This window comes from Gymnoscopelus braueri, assembly GCF_963280865.1.
Source record: "Gymnoscopelus braueri genome assembly, chromosome: 14".
NCBI lineage: Eukaryota > Metazoa > Chordata > Actinopteri > Myctophiformes > Myctophidae > Gymnoscopelus > Gymnoscopelus braueri.
This window is the reverse complement of record NC_137619.1, coordinates 32,493,247-32,517,619: the sequence shown is the minus strand read 5'-3', so window position 1 is coordinate 32,517,619 and position 24,373 is coordinate 32,493,247. Positions and strand designations below refer to the sequence as shown.

General features: G+C 43.8%; 1 protein-coding gene across 1 annotated transcript in view; it reads left to right on the top strand.

Moving 5' to 3' along the window:
• The first annotated feature begins 5,985 nt into the window (after positions 1 to 5,985).
• Positions 5,986 to 24,373, top strand: part of LOC308100754 (disintegrin and metalloproteinase domain-containing protein 12-like) — a 129,087-nt gene continuing 110,699 nt past the window's right edge. Inside the window, exons 1-2 of the mRNA XM_080449847.1 lie at positions 5,986 to 6,247; positions 22,487 to 22,605. Coding sequence (XP_080305973.1) covers positions 6,139 to 6,247; positions 22,487 to 22,605 — 228 coding nt within the window. The 5' untranslated portion in view covers positions 5,986 to 6,138. The remainder of the gene's footprint in view (positions 6,248 to 22,486; positions 22,606 to 24,373) is intronic.

The window sequence follows — 24,373 nt, the reverse complement described above, 5'->3', positions numbered from 1 at the left end:
TCAAACGGAGAGAATAGATAGAAATCTGTAAATAGCAGATCTGCCAAAAATAGCAGATCTACAAGCTCACAACAGGTTGCATCGTGACACGTTGTGAGCATGTAGATCTGCTCTTTTCAGTGCACGACGCGGTGCACAACCAAGTAAGTATAAATCTGGCATTAGTTAGAGTGAGGAAGAAATCATTGAATAAAGGTTGAATTGTGTTCAGTCAAAGTACTGAGCTGCACGGCTGTGTGCATGAGCACATCCGTCATTTAGGCTCCAGCTATGATGTTGTGCTGATAGATGGGAGTGGCCCATGTCTAGCCTTGTTCCAGATGATGAGACAAGACTGACAGTACGTTGTATACAAAAAGAAGAATAAGAAGAGTGCATGTCAGTCTACCCCCCCCCCCCCCCCCCCCCCTCCTCTTTCTCGCTCTGAAGTGTAACATAATGAAGTCACCAGTGTGGACTATGCTGTAAAATCACTGATCTTAGGTCAAAGGTGAGGTCTAAAGCTGGCTGGATTCAACTTTTTAATTCTTTAAGACTTAAATGGCAGATACTACTTCAAGTCATGCCATTGTTAAAGAACTTGTGGTTCTGGTTGACTGGGTCAGCAGATTTTTAGCCCCGCTAGCAGTGGGGCTCGAAGGCTGGCGATGTTGGACCGTTTGTCTGTCCAACACTTAAATTGGTATATTGAAGATACTCTGATCAATCTGAAGAACCAGTTTTGGTTCCAGTTGGCACCTTTATGTGCAGTGCTGCCAGTGCACAGACCACATGCTCCTTGTGAGGCCCCAAGTTCGATTTCAACACCCTGTCACTTCTCTCTGATCTCAGTCTCTCTACACTCCACAATTTTAAAGCAAAAATTACCCCCCCTATAAGATAGAGTTCTGGTTCAAAGGGTATTTGAACATCGCCATGGAACATCGGCAAGAATGTTTGACAACTGAGTTCCGTTTAAGCCATTTATTTCCGTTGCACACATGAGCATATTGTTATTGGGCAAGGAGGTGATGAGGCTTCACGGTTATGGTTTTTACTATGAAGACAGAAATACATAATTATTATACATACAACTCAACACATTAATGAACAACAATTAGGACAATAATGAGTAGCACTCTAAGGAGGAGTGGGTAGGCCTACCACTAATACACCAGAGTATTAAACATAATATTATCTAAATTAACTCACTGCATTTCCTAGATTACTGCTAAGTACATTATGTGCACTACACATTACACACAATCCTCTCTTAAGTGTTCAAGGCAAGCAGGTGAACTAACATTAATTACATTGATCACAAAGCAATATAATGCAACATAAGGATCATGAATTGTCAACAGAACTCACTTCAATGACGCATAACCAAGGCCTGCTGAGACTCCAGGGCAGAGGAGTTGTTGTTGCTGCTGCTGCTGCTGACAAACAATGACTAAAGGGACAGGCACTCAAGCAGTACTTATAGCAGGCCTCTAATGAGGAGTGAGTGAGGACAGGTGTGATTAGGGATTGAGAGTGAGTGAGAGCAGGTGAGGTGGGTGGAGCCAATCCATGGGAGCAGGCCAGGGGGAGGGTTGCTGTTGCTGACTAGCTGACTCTTTTCTACAGCCGCCCCCAAATACTGTAAGGATTTGCAACTCCTAAGAGTCACTAGGAAGTGATTTGGGGGTCCTTGGGGATTTCAGGCAGGGAGAGGGGTTCCGCCGCCCCATGAGGCTCACTGGGTCAGGGTGCGCAATACTGGGGACATCTCCTGGGGTACGGGTGAGTAAATGAGTGGTCGATGGTAGGGGTCTCTGAGCCTTGAGATGGGTGAGGTTCTCTCCCTTGCTGTCCACCTGTGCCCGTCTCCGGATCTCTATTTCGGACTGATGATAATCAGCGGCAGTAGAGGTTACTACATCTGGAGAAGGTAACAGCTGGACTGACGCATCGAGAGCTTGGTTTGGCTGCTGGATCTCATTTCGATGGGGAACTACACCAATAGATGGAGAGGCATTGGATATGTGGAAGCACTTGGCACCCGATGGTTGAGGTTCGATGTACCTTGTTGGGCCTTGCAGTGTCCAACCAAGGAGAGTCTTGACTGCAGCCGGTGCTCCTGATGGACCAAATCGAACTGGGGCAATAGGGGAGATCAGGTGAATATTATCTGAGCCAATTAGAAGTAGTGGGGTGACCTTATGCATTGGTGACAGTGGCAGTCGACGTAGGTATTTATATTGTCTTTGAAGGGAAAGGACAGGATGTGTGTGCTCAGACAGAGCAAGTCGATCTGCAGTGAAGGCATGATTGATTTGAAATTCGGATCCGGAGGCCGAGCCCACCTGAAACGAGACACGAGCCCCATGCAGCCTCTCCACTCCTTGCCTCACAGTTCTGAGGGCCAAGCACTCTGGTTCTCCATCAAGCTGGAGTCTTTGAGCTGCGGACTGCAGAAGAATGGTTCGCTCTGACCCGTCATCTAGCAGTGCGAAGGTCTCCAGGGTACGACTGCCATTTCGTAGGATGACCTTAACTAGTTTCAAGAGAACATGACCTGTGCGAGTTGGACGATCAAGGTAGAAGGTCTGGGCAGAGGAATTGACAAGGTTAGAACTGGTATCTGATGTATTATTGATCTCACAAAGGACCTGTAGGTGTCTCCTCTTGCATGTATTACAATCTCTCTTTAGGGTGCACTTAGCGGCAAGATGTGGTCTGGCACAGCGCCAACACCTCCGGTTTTTCTTGATCCAGTCTATGACTTGCTGCTTGTTCAGGGCTCTGAAATCGGCACACTGGCTGATATGATGAGTTGTAGAGCCACAATAGGCACAGGGGAACACAGGGGAGATTCGAGGTTTGAAATGCTCACCAATGTTGGCAGCTCCATAATATATGGTCGTGGAATGGGTAGGTGCTTGTGGTCTGTGTGATTGAGGGGGGTTCAGGCCTGGGCAGTTACTTCTAGGTTGGCAACGGGACTCCATTTGCAGCCACTCAGAGAGATGGGTAAGGTTGTAGGAGGCATCTACCTTGAGTCTGTGCATGTGACGCTTGAAGCGGCTAATCTGTTCGTGTGGGAGTTTCTCCAGTAGCCGATCTACATGGGAGCCACAGAAAAGTTCAGCATGACCCTGGTCGGCCATAGTTCTTAACAGCCCAACCAGGGCTTGGACACGTAAGGCAAAGGCGTCAAGAGCATGACCATCTCCAGGACGTACAGGGGGGAGAGCCATTATGGTTTTCAGTTCCTTGAGAGCCAACTGGCGTGGCTGGCCATAACGGTCATCAAGGGCTCTCAAGGCTTCGGTGAATGGCTGCTGGGCATAGGAATAGGCTAAAGCCAGGCGTCTGGCCTGGTCCACCTTAAGATGGTCAAGAAGAATGTGGAACTTCGGTTTCATCTGGATCTAGTAGGTTGTTTAGGGCCATTCTCAACATCCTGTATTCTACCTCATCTTCTCTAGTGAAGTTAGGGAATTTAGGGGCTTCAACTGGCCTGTAGTGCCTGGATCGGACAGCAGGAGGTGCTGCAGGCTGCTGAGGGGCTGGAGGATGAGGTTGGATTGGAGGATGGGAAGGTGAATGACTGGATGAAACTGGCTGATGGTGAAGAACTGGGAGATGCGTAGGCATGGAGGAAGGTGAAACTGAGGAATAAGACCTGAGCTGGCCAGAGGCTGGATGGTGTAAGGGGACCAGTTGGTTATGGGCTGTATGAAGGGGGGGAGGTGACCTGGTTGCAATCTGGCCTGGTGGGCAAGGGTGCAATGCATTTGGGTGATTGGTCAAGGGGGGGCTGCTTTCTGGTCTGGAAGCTGCCTGTCGCTCCATGAGGCGCTGCAAAATTTCTCCTTGCTGCTTCACAGTCTCAAGGAGGTATCTAATGATGTCAGCTTGGCTGGGCTGTGGATCGCCTTTTGATGCTCTGGCAGCAGCTGTGATAGGTGACTGGGCTCTGCTTGGACTTGTGAAGGGTTGGCCATCGTCAGGGTGTTCAACTCCCTCTTCAGAGTCCTCAGAATCCTCTTCCTCCTCATCATCTCCTTCATGCTCATGTGTGTGTTCTATGCTGGTAGCTCGGTTCACAAAGCCAACTTCGAAGCCCTCTAGGTGCGGAGGTGGGTGGTGTTGACGTCGAGGGTGGTGAGCTGCTTCGGTTGGCTCCTCTTCAGCCATGGCAAAGTTCACTTCCGGTTCTCGAAGGACCATATAAGATAGAGTTCTGGTTCAAAGGGTATTTGAACATCGCCATGGAACATCGGCAAGAATGTTTGACAACTGAGTTCCGTTTAAGCCATTTATTTCCGTTGCACACATGAGCATATTGTTATTGGGCAAGGAGGTGATGAGGCTTCACGGTTATGGTTTTTACTATGAAGACAGAAATACATAATTATTATACATACAACTCAACACATTAATGAACAACAATTAGGACAATAATGAGTAGCACTCTAAGGAGGAGTGGGTAGGCCTACCACTAATACACCAGAGTATTAAACATAATATTATCTAAATTAACTCACTGCATTTCCTAGATTACTGCTAAGTACATTATGTGCACTACACATTACACACAATCCTCTCTTAAGTGTTCAAGGCAAGCAGGTGAACTAACATTAATTACATTGATCACAAAGCAATATAATGCAACATAAGGATCATGAATTGTCAACAGAACTCACTTCAATGACGCATAACCAAGGCCTGCTGAGACTCCAGGGCAGAGGAGTTGTTGCTGCTGACAAACAATGACTAAAGGGACAGGCACTCAAGCAGTACTTATAGCAGGCCTCTAATGAGGAGTGAGTGAGGACAGGTGTGATTAGGGATTGAGAGTGAGTGAGAGCAGGTGAGGTGGGTGGAGCCAATCCATGGGAGCAGGCCAGGGGGAGGGTTGCTGTTGCTGACTAGCTGACTCTTTTCTACACCCCCCATAGCAAGAGAAGTGAGTGAGTGAGTGAGTGTCTGTGTGTGTGTCTGTCTGTCTGTCTGTCTGTCTGTGTGAGTGTCTGTCTGTCTGTCTGTCTGTCTGTCTGTCTGTCTGTCTGTCTGTCTGTCTGTCTGTCTGTGTGTGTGTGTGTGTGTGTGTGTGTGTGTGTGTGTGTGTGTGTGTGTGTGTGTGTGTGTGTGTGTGTGTGTGTGTGTGTGTGTGTGTGTGTGTGTGTGTGTGTGTGTGTGTGTGTGTGTGTGTGTGTACACACAGAGTAGGCCTATATATCTCAGCCCAGGGCTAGTGTGAAAATAACTAATCCCATCTTTGAATGTCCCCGAGAGTTATCTAGCAATATCTAGCTATTCCCTTCCAGTGCCCTAAATGCATACACCATACAATTTAAATGTAGATACAATTGTCACGTGATATTTGCTGTAGACATTCCTTTTTTAAATAAATAAAGTAATCATAAATGTATTGGCCATAATGTACACATCACATGTACATACAGTAGCCTATAGGTTAATGCAGTGGTTCTCAAAGTGGATTCCAGGCACTCTCAGGGTTCCTTTAGGGGGGTCTACTCTAAATTGACCCTTACAAGTCTGTAACCATTTGGTTCCATTTGTACACTGTCAGACTCAGAGTCAAGGGGAGTAGAGACCTTGAAATGTAAAAGTTTGAGAACCATTGGCTTAATGTAACGTTGGCCTAAGCACTCTCTTCTTTCACAGCTGATTGGCTGTGCTTTGATTACGCACGGCGCTAGGACCCGACGTGCAGCGCGGAGGAGCACATGGCAACGCGAGGCTCCTCCGCTCCGACTGCGAGGAGGGGAGCGATCCGAGCAGCAAGTGACTGACTGCTAATTCTCTAACATCTCCTCTCTCCTTCTTTCTGCCGTGCTATGCTGAATCTCCATTCAGCTACGGAGGAACACCGTCGACATGCAGCAGCAAAGTTGCTTTGCGCACAGAACGCGCGGATTATAGAAGATGCTGTAAAGAAAACTTTTTTGACAGCGTCTTTCTTTCCCAACTGACTGACTGATTGACCTGACTGACAGCGTCTTGAAGGAGTGACGTGAAGCCGACCTCATCCAACCGCACGCACAGATTGTATTTACTGTCCAGATCAGTGAACTGTCTACTCTGTTACTATGTTCGTCTTGTCATAACAGACACCGAGCCCTGCGCGTTCCCCCTTCAGGCAATATGAGAGACTGGCGCACGGATAACTTGTGCTTTCTGGCTGCTCTCCACATCTTGTCCCTGTCGGCGGCAGTAGTAGGAGACTTCATCACCGGTTCACACATTCATCAAGGTAAGTAATGAATGAATCAATGCATCATTAACTAGAAAAAGTGCTCCTCGGAGCACAGGTCTCCGCCAGGTCAGGTAGGTTATTGTGGGTTCGGAATTTGCCAATCAGGATGGAATATGGAAAATCGGACGGATCTGTCTTGATCACTTGACTATAGAGATACTGTGTACAGATTTGCGTGATGTTTGGTAAACATTTATTGGAGTAAAACAAATAAAATAACATTTGCTAAAATTGGCCTCCTGGTGGCGCTATAATAGGGCAATGTTAAAGGAGTGGCATTTGTTCCTCAACATAGTGCAAATGTGCCTGCAAAGTTTCACCGCAATCTGATGTGTTCATTTTGTTAAAAATGGGCCACTCCTGCAAACTTAGATGTAATCTTAGCCAATCAAGATGGAATATGAAAAATTCAACAGATCCGTCTTGATCACATGACTATAGAGATCATGTGTACAGACTTGCGTGAAATTTGAATAAAATCTGAAGGAGTAATATAAAAAAAAAGTTTTACATAAGTTGGCCTCCTGGCGGCGCTATAAAAGGCAGATGTGAAAAATGCAGGGCAAAGGTTTTTCCTTGGCATCTAGGGAGTTAGCCCTGAAACATGACTGTCATACAAGCGTCATGTGAACTATGGCTACTAGGGAGTGTGCATGAAAAGTTTTCAGATCGGTGCAGTTATAGGTAAAAACACGAATCGGCCTGTTATAGCACCACCATGAGGCTGATTTGAACATTTTCAAGTTGCATTTCTTCCTCAGCCTAGTGGGAATGTGTGTGCAAAATGTCACGGAAATCGCATGCTGTGTTCATGATTTGAGGCATTTTCAAAACGTAGCACTCCTGCAAAATCTGAAAAAACGGTTTTGTTTAATGATACTGTGTACCGATTGAGTGATGTGTGGACAACATCTTGTAGTAGTACTGTCAAAAAAAATGTTTTGCCAAGATTGGCCTCCTGGTGGCGCTATAACAGACCCATGTAAACATTTGGGGCAGATGTTCTGCTCTGGCATCCAGGGAGTGTGTGTGCACAGTTTTGCGTTGAATGGGCCAACGGTGCCGGAGATTAGCTGATCACAGACGGACGGACACACACACACACGGATGGACAGGGTGCAAAACATAGTCTCGGCCATGCCTTCGGTCTGGCGGAGACAATAACTACCACTGGTCTTTGATTGATTGAATACTTTATTTGCAGTTTGCAAAAAAAAAGCACAGGAAAGTACAGTTCAATACAAGGTCTGCTAAGAGGATTATACCCAAGAAAGCGCTATGGCTTGTTTCCATTGGGGTCCGTTGTACTCAAGTCATCGAAATATTTAATGATAGACAGATATACAATACTATGCAAAAACATCATATGAACGAGTAGTAATCAAAAAGAAAAATATGTACAGTGGTCCTCCGGTCATGAGTTCTGTATGCTGTGAGATTGATACGGCTACATTGAATCCGAGGCTGTGTTGTCGACTGGACGAGCGCATGAAGAGTGTGGGAGAATTCATCTTAAAAGATCCTAAAACTTGAAAAAGACACAGGGAAATACTTTTATGAACTCTAGAATGACGGCAGGTTAGGTGCCTTCCATTGTAACACAATTTTCCAGAATGACTGTTATGATACTGATACTGTAGGCCTAGCCTTATTATTGCCTAGATATCTGAGAAAGAGGAGATACATTATTTTGTTTTGTTTCGTATGCATCCTTCCTGTGTGTTGACTGTCTCCTGCTCAGAGATACATGGAACAATAGCGGGAAGTCAGGCTAAAAAAGCCTGATTCATAGACGAAAACAGCTGACCTATACAAGCTCACTGCAAGCTTGTAACTCCCTATTTTCGGCGTATAAATTAGACTGACTGTAAAAAACTCATCTATGCAGAGTTGCGGACCAGCTGCTGGTCCGCAACTCTGCATAGATGAGTTTACAGTCATGTTCAAAACAACGCAGAGGGTGTTATAATTTTACTGGCAAATTCTATGTGCTGCTCAGGATACTGTACAAGCAAGTGATGGCATGTAGGGGAACAGCAGAAATAGACAGAAAATTGTGGCACAGTCTGTCAGGTCCCTCTGGGGTTTCTTCTGACAGGTGATGATGTAGCAAAATCCAAAAGTAAATAAACCATCAACGAACTAAAAAGAACACTGGCTGTGATAAATGTGAACGTACCTATGCAGTGTGTGCAGCTTATGGAGCTGTTGGAACTGCTTATCTCATAGTGACAGTCCTTATAATCACAGCTCCTAATGATAATGATGGTGGTCTTATGTGTATATAATGTGCACCTTAGAAACCAATGATGGGCACGCACGCACACTTACACACACAGACAGACAGACAGACAGACAGACAGTATATATGTAACATTTCTGGTTAATTTCCGAACAGTTTAACTGACAAATATTAGCTGGGATGCTAGGCTGCACACATAAGAACCATGGTAATAGGTTTCCACTTTTAATTTCTACAAACCCCCACTGATTTGTCAGCCATCAGAAGCCTGCTTCGGCTTTATACCTCATAAATGGGGCCAAAACTCAATACATGGGGCACAGTGGTGTGCATTACAGAGCTATCAATAGAGCTATACCATCATAATCACAGTAGAAAAATATATAGTACGAGGGGGTGTTATCTCACCCACCCTCTTGCTGTGGGGTCATTAAATCTCCCACCCAGAGGGTTGTCTAATGTGTGAACACCGGGGTATAAAAATAGTTTTCTGCACCAGTAAAATCCAGAGTGTCTATTTAAAGCTGAGTTTAAAATGGGTCCAGTTTTGCTCTCTCTGTGTTAAATGAACGTGCCAGAATGCGATTTCACCCAGTAAAAGGTGTTCATTTATCCATTTGTAACTCAGAAAGCGTACAGGGATTTTGTACACTCTTTCATAGTTACATGAACACAGAGGATTTTGCTGTGTACTGTGTGGGGGCGCTGTATTGGAAGAGAGCAAGCAGCACCTCTTTGATGTCTGGTGCTGGATCCTTTGTGAGCCATTCACTGTGGCCTCCCACCTCCTCCCCGACAGAGGAGCGCAGTTTCATCATGATATACTTTGGGAGTCACTGGGTGCATTTATTTTTATTTTATTTATTTATTTTTAGGAGGGGGGGGGGGTGTGTATGAAATAAAATAGAGAGACGAGAGTGGAGATTACAGAGAGTTCAGTGCAAAAATTGTTGGGAGTGGTTCTTTTTTTTTGCAATACGATAATGTATGTAGAGATGCTTCAGTGTGGAGGAGATGGAGATGAAAGGACCGCAGTTCAGAGAGTTTGGCTCCTGGCATTATGCTGTAACTGCGGGGAAAAAAGAATCACAGTACTGTTGTACATGCATGTACAGTATGCACGCACACAGACACTACACCACACACACACAAACGCACACTCACACGCACGCATGCATACAAATTATGGTCTTTCCCTCTGCACCCCACTTTAACATCATAACTGCTTTAAGGTCAGCCTTTATAACAGTAATATTCTCTGCAAAGTGTAAGTCATAGGGCACCCTAAGGGGTATCTTCACTATCTTCACAAGTTCAGCTTGAACTTACATTATTCAAAGTTAAACAGCAGAGGAGACAGAATAAAACGATATATCCTCTGCTTCTGTCTGTATTTTACTCACAATTTCTCAAACTTCTATTCTCTCTCTTTCGCTCCTGTTTTTCTACTTTCTTTGACCACCCAACTTTTCTCTCTTGTCTCTCTCTCTCTCTCTCCATCTGTAACTATAAGACCAGCAGAGTGGAATAGTCTCACTTCATGTATTTCAGTGGCTGTGTACCTTTAGGTTTATCTGGGGTTCGATAAACAATTACAGAGGGAGAAATGATCCTGGTTAGATTAGAGGCGTGATATTGGTTTTAGACCACTGCGTTGGACAACAGAATTAATTGAAAGGATTAGATTGTCTCGGATGTTGGAAAAAAAAATTGGATAAGAGGAGATGAAAACTTTGCCACACACACACACACACACACACACACACACACACACACACAAAAGGCAAGTGAAATGTATTTGTATTACATATTTCAGCACTTTTAAGTGCTTTACACAAAACATTTAAAGCGTTAAAACATTAACAGACACCTTAAGACATTTGAATACAATTAGAAAATAAGAGGAAGTTAAAGTAAAATGGAAAGATAAGAGAATAGAATAGCATTACAATGCAGATGAAATGATTAAAAAAACAAGTTGTGGCAGAGTTTTCTGGGAGTTTGTTCCAGATGTGTGGTGCAGAAAAACTGAACGTTGTTTCTCCACGTCTGGGTCCCGGAAGCAGACCTGTCCCAGACGACCGGGAGGCCTGGATGGTTCATGACGTATCACAAGATCAGAAATATATGAGATCATAAGCCATTCAATGCTTTATAAACCAAAATGTAGTATTTTGATTGAAATCAATTCTTTGACAGACAGGGAGCCAGTGTAAAGATCTGAGAACCGGATGTGATCCACTTTCTTGGTATTAGTTAGAACTCAAGCCGCAGTGTTCTGAATAAACTGCAACCTTTTTTTAGGGAAACCTCACGCGCACGCACACACACAGACAGACAACCTTTCCAAGGTGCAGAGACATCCCACCTTTCAACACTTGTTTCTTGGGATGTAACTCACGCACACACACACACACATGCCCCCCCTCTGGGTGTGTGGCAGAACGATGACGCATGGCTGCCACCCCGTTGAGACAACTCATTGACACCCCCACCCCACCCGCCGGTAAAGCCATTTAGGAAATAACCTTTTCCTTGTCTGCCTCTCGCAGCCAGATGAGCGGTCAGCGATAGGCATTTAGAGGACAGGGTGATTTAGCATCCCACTGCTCATCTGGTTGCTGCTGCTTTGCTTTAAAGCCTGAGTCACACATCGAAAATGGCCCATTTACAGGCTTGGGCTTGTACTGGTAGATCTGCTATTTTCGAGGCTCGACACCGTGGTAATGACGGAGTAAGCATTTAGATTCACAGTGGCCCACCTGCACTACTGGGTACGGTGGTATGATGTGTGCCACATAGCCATGAACATAAACACATGCCACCGGCTGGGACACTTGATGCATGTGGCGATCGCTCCTTGCATTTCAAGTCTTCAGCTGGGGAGGAAGAATGACAGGCAGAGAGAGAGAGAGAGAGAGAGAGAGAGAGGGTAAGATAGTGAGGGTATAGAATAGGGAAAGAGAGTACAAAGAATGGGCACATTGAAACAGGCGGGGAAGCCGTCGCATCATCATGTCCCAGACAAGTTGGCGTTGGACAGCAAACGGTGCCGTGGATCGCCCACAGAACATTGTCAGAACATGCTCATGTTGGCTCGCGTTGGGGGGAGCTCTGAATTCCCGCCGACACTCGTGACATCAGACATAAGAATAGATTCAGCGACTCAGACAGAGGCGTTGTATGACTTTTGTGGCGTGGGCAGCGATGATGTTCATCAATAGCAAGCCACAGAAACAAGATGATTCCATTTTTTCATGAGAGCCTGGGCTGTATCCAGATGTGCTCTTCAACCCGTAGCCTTTGAACTGTAGAGGCTTCCGAGAGCTGGAGCTATGTTTATCTACTGAGAAAATAATATGTGAATTGAAATACCATTTTGGGTTGAAGGCTTACATTTGAGACAAGGCTATATTTTCTTTGCAGCTAAATACATAATGGGGTCCTAGATGACATGTCTTTGTCTATGCATTCTCATGTGGTTGCATCTCTGTTAAATATATTACAAAAATACGACCCATGGGTGTATGTCTTTTTTTTATGATTCTAATGATTTTGCCAGTGAAAGAACTCGTGATTTTGGACCATTCTATCGCACAGCTGGCTATTAGGTGACCCAGCATGTGTGATAAGTTCCTGTAAATCCCTGAATACTCCAAGCTGAAATCCCCAAAGCTTTGAGACATAATGCCCAAGTTAACCGAGGACAAGCTGGCAATTGGCTTTTTAAGCCAACACTTCCTGCATTCTGCCTGCAGGGTTGGTTGAGATACACAGCACCAAGGCAGCGCAAGCGTAATTAAAACATGCGTGCTGCATGTTTAAGTCCTTGCATCCCTCACACTGTCTGTCTCTGCCTAATACATACACTACATGAGTGTTTCTCTAACATTTTCATGTCTAGGACCCCATTATATATTTAGCCGCAGATCGCCATTTAAAAGATTTTATGCCAGGGACACCCATAAGGGAAGATTTTTCAAAATCTTTCAAAGATTCTACATGGCTATTTTTGAAAAGCCAAAATGCAAAATAGGGCATAAGTGTTTAGACTGTTCCTCAATTTTGCTGGGGACCCCCTGGAACCCCCTGAGCCCTGGGGGTCCCCGGACACCAGTTTGTGAACCACTGGCATACATATCCCAATGCGAGCTTGTAGATTGGCCATTTTCTGTGCGCAACACGATGCACACAACCAAGTATAACTCGGGCCTTTGGGACCCCTCCTGAGCCCCAAGGGCTCTAGTGGTGCAGACTGAGGAGTCTGCTGTTACTATTACCTCACCATGATCCACTGGCCTTTGTGTTTACCCAATCAGACTATAATGGGCTGGACTGTTTGGAATTGGGGGAGGAGGGGGGTCCCACATGTAGGATTAACACCCGCTCAAGCTCAGCTCTAATTACCACATGTTTGCAGAGTTTTATCACTCACGCAAGATGAGAAGGTAGATGCCAAAGAGAAGAAGTAATGGTAAAAAATTAGTAAAAAAAAAAACTAAAAGCGGGGGGAGCGCTCACGTTCTCAACAAGAGAGATTTAGAGCATCTCTCTGCTTCCTTCACTCTCACTCCTCCTTTCACTCCTTGTTTTCCTTGTAGTGGGTTCTAGTCTTGCCTTTTGGCATCGAATGATTTACCTCTCTGCGTTTGGGATGGCATGACAAATCTGCCTTATCCCCTCCTCTCTCTCACTAATATCTTTCTTCCCTCTGTCTCTATACATATCTAACTATTACTGTATATGTACAGTAGGCTAAGGGATATTCTAGGTTATGGGAAAATAATGCACAACGCAAAGGCTAATTGTTTTCCTTCTTGGTGTGCATTATTCTTTGTCTTTGATAACCGCACATCTTGGAGTGGATTATCCGGCTTATACCGTGGCCAATTGCAACGATAAGCAGTGCTTATAAGCATTGCTTATATTTTGGGGTAATTCTCTCTTTGACAAAAAAAAAATGTATATCTGAAATACACATCAATTCTGATTGGCCGAACCAGAATCGAGTATTCAATATGGTTAAGGTATACGTGCCTATATACATGTACTATAGCCTGGTAAACCCTCCCTCCGGAAATCTCATTTCTATTTGATTCCAGGAGTGAGTCTGGCCTGATAGCCCATTGTGGGGGTTTCTAGTGAAATTACCAGCTAACCGAGCCTATCAGCGTCGTCGCACATCGTTCTGTGATTGACAGCGACAGTTGGCCAATCAGGTGGCGAGTTCGAGTGAGCCCAAAACACGAACGGCAGCCATCTTTTTCTTGTCCGCTATATTCTCCGCTATTTTTTTACTTCAAAAAGCTTCTATTTTGAGGCGCGGAATTTACTTATAAGATATCGTTTGGATAGAATTTACTTGTTTAACTTCATATATGTGGTCAATTAATCATGACAAAGCCTATTTAAAAATACAAATTTAGAGAACCGGTAGGGGTGGGCAGTGACACCCATGTATCCGAATAAGGCAACCCATTTTGGGCATGAACGTCTCAAAAGTCCCGTTGCGTCACATTAGACTGGTGAACTGCTGATTGGCTGAAGGGGAAAAAGTATCATTGGCTGAAGGGGTTGTCAGTCAACTGTATTACTCCCGCCCAACTCCAGCCCGCAGCCAATATTGCAGAATGGGCGATCAGGCCAGACTCACTCCTGGAATCAAATAGAAATGAGATTTCCGGAGGGAGGGTTTACCAGGCTACATGTACTACCTTGAACAACTGTTTCCAATTAGCAAAGAAAAGCAACTAGTGTCATTACCTACAGGAGGTCAAGGGAGGCCAGTGGGAGAGGACAGATGTTAGGACACACAGGGTGAGGCAGAACTCTCAGATGTTTTTATGTTAACCACTTGAACCCCAGCATCCCTATACTGGGGTGGGACATTAGCCAAAAATAGTAGATCTGCAAGCTACAATGCTTTGCGACGTATTGCGTTGCGGCACGTTGCATGTAGCCTGGTAAACCCTCCCTCCGGAAATCTCAATTCCATTTCATTTCAGGAGTGAGTCTGGCCTGATCCGCCTGTCTGCAATATTGGCTGTGCTGGAGTTGGGCGGGAGTAATACCGTTGACTGACAACCCCTTCAGCCAATGATAATTTTTCCCCTTCAGCCAATCAGCAGTTCACCAGTCTTAATGTGACGCGACGGGACTTTTGAGACAGCCATACCCAAAATGGGTTGCCTTTTTCGGGTACAATGGTGTCACTGCCCGCCCCTACCGGTTCTCTAATTATTATTTTTTAAATAGGCTTTGTCATGATTAATTGACCACATATATGAAGTTAAACAACTAAATTCTATCCAAACGATATCTTATAAGTAAATTCCGTGCCTCAAAATAGAAGTTAGAGAGCTTTTTGAAGTAAACAAATAGCGGAGAATATAGCGGACAAGAAAAAGATGGCTGCCGTTCGTGTTTTGGGCTCACTCGAACTCGCCACCTGATTGGCCAACGTAAGCTGTCAATCACAGAACAATGAGCGACGACGCTGATAGGCCCGGCCGTTTGGCATACAGAGCCAATATTGCAGAAAGGCGGATCATGCCAGACTCACTCCTGAAATGAAATGGAATTGAGATTTCCGGAGGGAGGGTTTACCAGGCTACGTTGCATGTAGATCGGCTATTTTTGGCGAAGACATTTGGTGTAGACAGGAAAAGGCGGTCCAACTACAGTTGCAACTCAGGTCCATTTCACGATACACTGCATTACACTGCTGAGATCTTATTCTCTATCCTCTCTACTAGGGGAACAACTTTCATTAAAAATAATTGTCTGGAGTGAGTATTCATAGTCTTTTTTCCACCTTTGAAAATTGTTAGTGACAGGTTATTATATAACTTGCTGAATCCGCTATCATCTTGGTGTGGATCAATTTAAGTCTACAAAATAAAAGCTATTATTCAGAACACTGCTCAAGATGAGATGATACAGTTAAGACGAAGAGCGCATTTTATATTCATTCTTCTTGGTGAAATGATTTTGTTTTTTATCAATGCATATAGACTTCTCATTTACTGTATATTGCTTCTAACTCTAAACATCACTCTATCCATATCTAACCACTAAAGCCTAGCTAGTACTTCAGGCTATCTGAAACTGCTTATTCAGACAATACATCTTGTGTTTATGTTTCATTAGTCGAGGAACATTGCCTCTACTGTAGGTTTCTGTTTGTAAAGAGGATATAAGGAGTCTTTACCAGGACAAATTGTTAAATGTACAATCTGGCCCGTAGTGAATCTAAGATGGAAAAACAGTACCCAAATATGAAAGACATTTTGCTGATCAAATGAATGCAAGATCATCCCCTTGGATGTCAGCGTTCAAAAGATAGAGACCATCTATCTATAAAACAGGTTAGTTCTTTGTTATGAGCTGTATCACTTTACAAAGCCTCCTTATTCTCCATTCTGTTTCGAATGGCACAATCTAAAGGGTTTAACAGGTTAAAGAAAAAAATGAAAGAATGATAAAAACATTTGAACATTTTGGATTTTTTTTTAGACGTGTACGAAATAGAGCCCCCCATCATTGCAGTGGTTAAACTAACAAACAAAACAATTACTCTCCACTCTGTTTTGAATGGCACAATGTAGGGGTTGCATACATTGCCATATTTAGGTCAGTGATGTTTTGCAAGGAATCTTTAATTGGATGTGTACAGGGCGCCTTGCTAAGGTGTTTGTAACATTCCTTTGTTCCAGTTTGAGCTATAAGAGGAAAACATCTTATCTTACCTTATTTTATCCTCAAATATCTTGTGGAGGGAAGCAGCACTTTTCTAGTCTGAAGCAGCAGTTCTGCAATCACCCAAGGCCACGTAGACTACTGAGTCATGATCTTGATACACCATCATTCTTCCTACCCACAACACTATTGTTTATGCCCTTTTCAACTCCTTCCCCCCTCAAATCACTTCCACTCTTCCTGTCCACTTGGCAAGTGGTTCTCAACAGGTCTCACAATGGGGACCAAATGTTTCATTGAACAATGTTTTAAACACTTCACCTCTATATACTTTGTTGACCGGGGTCCCCCAGGGGTCTTTAATCGTTCCTCCTCCTCTTTTCTGTCTACACCAAAACTCTTTGCCGAAAATAGCTGATCTACAAGCTGACAACGTGTCGTGTTGCGGTGCACTGTCAGCTTGTAGATCAGCAATGTACGCTGTATATTCGCCTTTTATGATATTCTTTTATTTACTTTTACATTTAATTAGACGGGTAATCTCATGGAGACTTGAGGTCTCATTCCCAAGAGAGACATGCCCAGAACAGGGATTCTAGCATTCATGTATTTTCTTTTTCTCTGCAGCTTTGTAAGAATATCGAATCCCATTTTTTGGTTCCCGACCAGAAGAAGCAATGCTCTCAAAACAAACAAGCATACAAAAGAAATAGTTGTTTTCATGTTCTGCTGTTTGTCAAGTTAACAACGGTTGTGTGCTTTATCCAGCTGAGCCTATTGAGTCTATAGTATGGCTTGCTGGGGGGAATTAATATAGAGGCATGACAAATCATTGTCTAAATATTATGATAGAAAATGTCTATTTATATATTTGTTTTATGTTTCTCAATTGTAAGAACCATGGCTGCCCAATTTTCTCTGTGTCTAGAATGACTCATACTGTATGTTTGTGGTGGTTGAAAAAAGGCCATGTTAATTTCAAAAAGAAAGTCTGAATTACATGATTATAACTACTACTTGTACTGCTAGTCAAGGCAATATAACTTAACCTTACTCAAACATATGGGCCACATGGCCCGGGAACCATTGGCTCCCAAGGGCTACTTATACTTACTCAAACTGTAATATTGTATAATATTTTGAGTATACACCCTACATCTAAATATTGAGAATGTATTTTAGGTCATTTCTATGTTCATCTTGGCTGAGCTGCATTCCCTTGTTTGATTTTGACATCAAAGTTGAAAGCATCACAGCATCTTTCATCCCCCACAATGCTGTAGAGCTATGAATGTGTGTGAATTGGTGAATGTAATGCACATTGTAAATTGCTTTGGATAAAAGGCGCTATGTAAATGCACCATTTACTATTTATTTACCATTTACATTGTGTCTGTGAGCTTGAAGGTTGGCTATTTTTGAAAAGTACTTTTAACAGTTCAGAGAGCATACTGTAAAAGCTACAGACCAAGTTATGAACTACCATTACCACCCATCTGCCCTCATTTCTTTTAGAAAATAGATCTTACTGTGTTGCACTGTATTATGTTATATATCTGCACCCACCTTATACAGTACATTCATTTGTTGTCCAAAATATAACTTTCACACTAGTCTCTCTCTCTCTCTCTCTCTCTCTCTCTCTCTCTCTCTCTCTCTCTCTCTCTTCCCCCCCCCCCCCTTAATGTCCTTCGTCCCTTACTTGTCCCTTCTGCTCTGGCCCTTACACCCTCCTGCCTCTGCTGTTCGGTGCTGTTCTTGTCAAGACAGCCTGTATGGGAACAGGCTGTCTTGACAAGAACATCGCTGAGTGGGCATATATCAGGTGTGAATGAAAGATAATGTATTCCGTTTAATTAATTCTGTTTATTTATTTATTTATTATTTATACTAGTGTGTGTGTGTATGTATATCGTTAGCCTCATAGCATAATTGCCTAAGTACGTTTTTGGCCAAATTGACATTTCTGCCTAACTCTACTCTCCTAACGCTGCTGCTTCATGTGCCTTATTGCCCATGTCCTCAGCCATCAGAATGCTTGTTACATTGCAAAAAAATAGTTACTTGTAGCTCCCATCAAAAACCTATCCACCCACCTAAAAAACTAAAAACATCATCACTTTGAGAGTCAGTAATGAGGAGGGGATGGCGGTGTTAAGCATACTGTGTACATGCAGCACCCCAGTAAAACAAAGCTATTGCGGGTTAGTCTGCCATTTCACTCCCCATGCTGAGCAGAGTCGGCCTTGAGACGGACCGTCACATTTTGAATTCAAACTATTTACCAGGCAATTACTCAAACAGCTGATGCTTGGAGCTGCACGACACAGCAGGAGATCACAGTTCTCCTTGTTGGATCAAATCTCTGCAGTTGGCTTTATCCACAGTAACAAAAATTGCTCAAATAGCAGATCTACAAGCTCATAATGTGTCACATTATGAGCTTGTAGATGAGCTACTTTTTCTATTTGGCATCCAACGAAGTATATAGAGCTTTGTTAAAAGTGATAGTCTGCAAGGTCATACAAAGAAAGTGCATCTGGCTGCCAAGTAGGCTAGACTTGTTTCTATATTTTCTTTTAGAAGTGCAGCCTGCAGCTGATTTTGCCCCGGTGTTGAATATGGGAATATGACTGTGTGTGGCTGATGTACCAATCAAGATACTCCCCAGAAAACATCTGGGAATAGGCCAGACTTATTTTAAATCCCAAAGGTTCCCAGGGAGGATCAAGCCCATGAGAATGATCATGAAAGTCAAAATTCTCTTCCACTTCCAAGAAAATGTCCTTTAGGGGAGCAATGATAGACGTCGGATGCATACACACACTTTAATTATCACCCTGCTTTCAGCTTGAGTCCCATATGTACAAGGACACATTCGCGGGTGCGCACACACACACGCACTCACTCTCACTCTCACACACACACACACACACACACACGCACACACACACACACACACACACACACACACACACACACACACACACACACACACTAGCACAATCAGTCTCCTCTTTGCGTTTAATTAAAACAAGCTCACTCACTGTCTGAGAGAGTCTAAATAAATTGCAAGTGAGACAGTGGAGGTGTTGAAAGTATTTTATTAACAAGACGTCTGCCTGACAATCCTTTTATGGAGCCTTTTTAATGATTCTTTAGCTAGCTGTACTCTGTGGCCTTCATCACGCTGCGTCTTCCATCCAAAGTGGTTTTCACGCGCCACAAAAATCAGCAAACTACCGTCGGCACGTGCTGAAATGCCCCATAAAAAGCCAGGAGGTCCCGTTTCATGCCTGTTACCCACAGTGGTTAAACGGGGATCTGGGCCTCGCTGAGAGACCGCAGAACACGCGCCATCTGACTGACTGTTTGAAGTTGAGGGAAAGGAGTTTGGAGTCATTGTCCTTCAGAATCAGAATCAGTTTTATTGTCACATCACAGGTTTACAAGGTAAAAAAGTGGGTGAAATTCTTTTTTGTACATCGTTCCCAGTCTCATTTTCAAAGACAATGGCATTGGACCTTTAAGCCGGATTTCTACTTCGTTCTACGATGGTATCACGCACCAAAAATAGCCAATCTACAAGTTTACAACACGTCTCATCGACCCGTTGTACTTGTAGATATGTTATCTTCGGTACATGACACCATTGTACGACGGTAGGCTAATGTTAGCCTGGTAAACCCTCCCTCCGGAAATCTCATGTGTAATTTATTTCAGGAGTGAGTCTGGCATGATCGCCCATTCGGCAATTTGGCTGTGGGCTGGAGTTGGGCGGGAGTAATGCCGTTGACTGACAACCCCTTCAGCCAATCAGCAGTGTTCCCCTTCAGCCAATCAGCAGTGCATTTTTACCACCTCCAGACTAATGTGACGCAACGAGACTTTTGAGACGGCCATGCCCAAAATAGGTTGCCTTATTCGGATACATGCGTGTCACTGCCCGCCCCTGCCGGTTCTCTGAATTTTTATTTTTAAATAGGCTCTGTCATGATTAATTGACCACATATATGAAGTTAAACAACTAAATTCTATCCAAACGATATCTTAAAAGTAAAAACCGTGCCTCAAAAAAGAAGTTTGAGAGTGTTTTAAAGTTTTTAAACCGAAAGTAAAAACAATGCACAGAAAACAATGGCTGCCGTTCCATTTTGGTCGGCTGCACTCGGATCCATTCGGGTTCACTCGAACTCGCCACCTGATTGGCCAACGTAAGCTGTCAATCACAGAACGATGAGCGACGACGCTGATAGGCTCGTCCATTTGGTGAACGGGCAAGAAATGCCCAGACAAGCCTTCAGGCCAGACTTTTGAGATTTCCGGAGGGAGGGGGGTTTACCAGGCTAGGCTAATGTAAGCATCAGCCTACAAGACAGAGCATCTGAAAATGAAGAATTTTCCAGCTGGGAGGAAAGAAAGAAAATTGCGGACCAAGTACAGAGCCTTTCCCGGTCAACTAAGTATTAGTTTTGAAGTATAGAGGGCTTAAAGGGCAAGACCACTTTGGTAGAGGTTTGGGTTGTGTAGTTAACTTGCCATGATGTAAACTCCAAAGGTGGGCAAGAAATAAAAAATAATTGCTCCATTGATTAGAAATAAATTGATAATTCAAAATATGCTCCTCATTGACTTACATTGTACGGTAAAACAGCTCTCAAAGTCACTATTTTAGCACAAAAACGAACGCAAACAGCCTTCCCAATTGCCAAGCTCACCCGCCGCCTATGACCTTGACCTTTGACCTCTTCCACCCAAAAGTCACTCATTTCTTCAGGAGAGCCTGCTGACCATTTCTACCAGGTTTCACAGTTCGGGTCAAACAAACAGGCCTACACTGTAACTCATGTTATGTGGTTGTTGTAATCCCTCTATGCTGTAGCACCGCCAGGTTCCCATACAGCAATGATTCTCAACCTTTTCAAATTAAAGGACCCCTAGTCTGATATGCATTAGGCCACAGAGTCACAGACCCCCCTTTTGATAGTATTTGTTTGTCTCTGGGACCCCAATCTACACTGTAAAAAAGAGTTACAGATCCACAAGTGTCCATTTCGACCCCTGGTGGTCCTCGGACCCGAGGTTGAGAACCAGTGCCATACAGTATGCACCGGGAGGACATCAGCTTCGTCACTTCTAACAGTGTGTCCCTATTTCTCCACTTCCTATTCCACTCCTCCACTGTCCATTCATCCACAGCTTCACAGCTCCAGGAGCTTTGTCCTGGGCTATACAAGACCCCCCCCGCCCTCAACCACCACCCCCGGGCCTCCCTCCATCTTATCATCAAGGCAAGGCGCACAGCCTCATGGGAGAGAGCCGAGGCCAGCCACAGTGGTCTGTGGGAGAAGGCAGGGAAGGACAGAGGGAGAGAGACGCTGGGGGGGGAGAGGGGAGTTTGATTATTATTCCCACGCTCCGCTTGAAGCTGCTGATATGGCGTATCGTGTGCTATCTTTTCACAGATATTGGCAAGCTCTATATATACAGTATACAGTATATATTATGTCCTATATAGCATGTGGTTTCAAACAGATGGCCTTTTCAACTTCTGGGAATTAACATAATTGGATTCTGTCAGGCTAAATTCACTTTTACTCTGAGCGAGTAATCACTGTATGCAGTTGTTCGGGGGAAGTTTAGGAGAAAGTCAAAAGGGGTGGATCTGAGGAAAGTCACGGAGGCGTGGGGGAAAACATTACTTTTTTTATTTCTGACAGAATCTCTGAAAAAAAAAGAAAGGGGTGGGGTGCAATTTCCTTGGCAGTGGGCCTTTTCTAGAGATATTGTAAAAGCTGAGTTCCTCATATTCCTCCTTGTGTGAGAGTATCTATTATTGATGTTTCTTCCTGTGTCTCTGGCCATATTACAGAAGTCCTTTGGGGGGAGACTGCTGCTCCTCACTAGAGCACTGTGGGCCTTCGCTCCGTTGCAGCGGGATAGTGCAGTGAATTACTTCCGTGGCTGGCAAGCCTTTGTAGTGGGCCTTTATTGCCTGAATCATTACTGCTGTGTTTTTTGAATTATTGAGACATGTGCAGAGCACTATTGACTCATATTTCTGACCCCCTGTGTTTGCCTGCCTGGCTGCCTGTCAGACAAAGAAAAAACAAGATGTTTTTTGCTCAATCGTGGTGTTAATAAAAATCACTGGTTCATGTTTCACAAAATCACAGCGGTATATTTTTTTGAGGGCATGTCTGTCAGAATCCCTACTACCTTATTTACCCTCGAACCCATCATCAGTAATCATTCACCGTGTCTTGTCGTTCTGGTTCTATTGATCTGTTTCACAGGGAGTGGTCTGGACTCGACTGGATGGAGAACCGTAACAAAACCGGAACGTAATGGGACTATGGTACCGCTACTGCTGGAGGGCAAGGAGCGCAGACCTATCAGCCAGCTTGGAGCCGGGGTAAATATGTAGCACAAGGCCACTTAGCAATGCTGGTTTAATGCAAATGCTGCTAATATACTTCCGAAAGATCAGCAAGGCGGATACGCTTCCCTGTCTGCTCGCCTTTACGGTATCCCCCCTTCGTCTACCTCCCTTGTTGCCTTCTTCCTTGCTTGCTTGATTTTCCTCTGCAGTAATTCCCATCCTTTGCTCTATTTCTTCTGTGCTCGCTCCCCTGTCGCAGTTTCTCTACTTTCTAGCTGGCTCTCATTTGTTTTGATTAGGCCCTCTTTGTTTGGTTAGTATGAGCAAGCCCCCCAAGGTGTGCAACATCCTGTGAAATTATTGCTCAAACTTGCTAGCCCTTAAACAGCACTGCAAGTCGGCAGCGCATGAAACAAGCATGCTGATTTGAATTTAGATGTGGGAGCAGCCTTCTCTCACACTAATGAACCACTGACTCTGTCATGTCTTTCCATGGGGATGTGTGCTTTTACCAAGTCTGCTAGTAATTTAAGGTATAGTACATTGTGTGCAGAGTATGCTTGTAAAGTCTGTCGGAAAGACAAATTAGTTGCACAGACAAATTATTACCAAAGGGAAGGTACTCTACACCTGCAAATACCGCAGGACAAGGCATATACTCAATTTATCACCGCACTTGCATGAATTGAATGTATCGCCTACATTTAATATTATTCTGTATATAACTAAATGGATTAATATTTTTACTATCCATAGGGTTTTTAAGTGCTGAGTGAATCATTTTACCTACTTTTACATAGTATGCTTTTTTTGGACTCATACCCACGGTCTAAAGACAGCCTCAGGCAGGGGAACCCAACTCATCTGGCTCACTATAGCTGACAAAGAAAATGTTTGAAATTCACCCTCCCACAACGTAGCTTAAGGAAACTGTTCCAGACAAGGGAAATGCGTAGGTGTTGAGCACTCCTTAAATATTTAACCACATGAACCCTATCATCCCTATACTGGGGGAACATTGTGAGACACGTTGTAAGCTTATAGATCAGCTATTTTTGGCATTTGACGTAGCAGGGAAAAAATTGCGGACCAAGTACAGAGCCTTTCCCGGTCAACTAAGTATTAGTTTTGAAGTATAGAGGGCTTAAAGGGCAAGACCACTTTGGTAGAGGTTTGGGTTGTGTAGTTAACTTGCCATGATGTAAACTCCAAAGGTGGGCAAGAAATAAAAAATAATTGCTCCATTGATTAGAAATAAATTGATAATTCAAAATATGCTCCTCATTGACTTACATTGTACGGTAAAACAGCTCTCAAAGTCACTATTTTAGCACAAAAACGAACGCAAACAAAGTTGATTCAGACAATATAGAGCATCACCAAACCCAGTACTATTTTTTTTTTTAATGAAAATGTCAACTTCCTGTTGATTTTGCCATTTTTGATAAGTAGAAAACCAGGACTGGATCCGCGGATCCGGATCCAGATCTTCAAATAGTCAAATCAACAGGAAGATGACATTTTTATTAAATAAACAAACAGTACTGGGTTTGGTGATGCTCTACATTGTCTGAATCAACTTTTTGGGGTTCATTTACGTGCTAAAAGAGCGACTTTGAGAGAGCTGTTTTACCGTACAATGTAATTCAATGAGGAGCATATTTTGAATTATCAATTTCTAATCAATGGAGCAATTATTTTTGATTTCTTGCCCACCTTTGGAGTTACATCATGGCAAGGTAACTACACAACCCAAACCTCTACCAAAGTGGTCTTACCCTTTAAGCGGTTAAACCGGCCC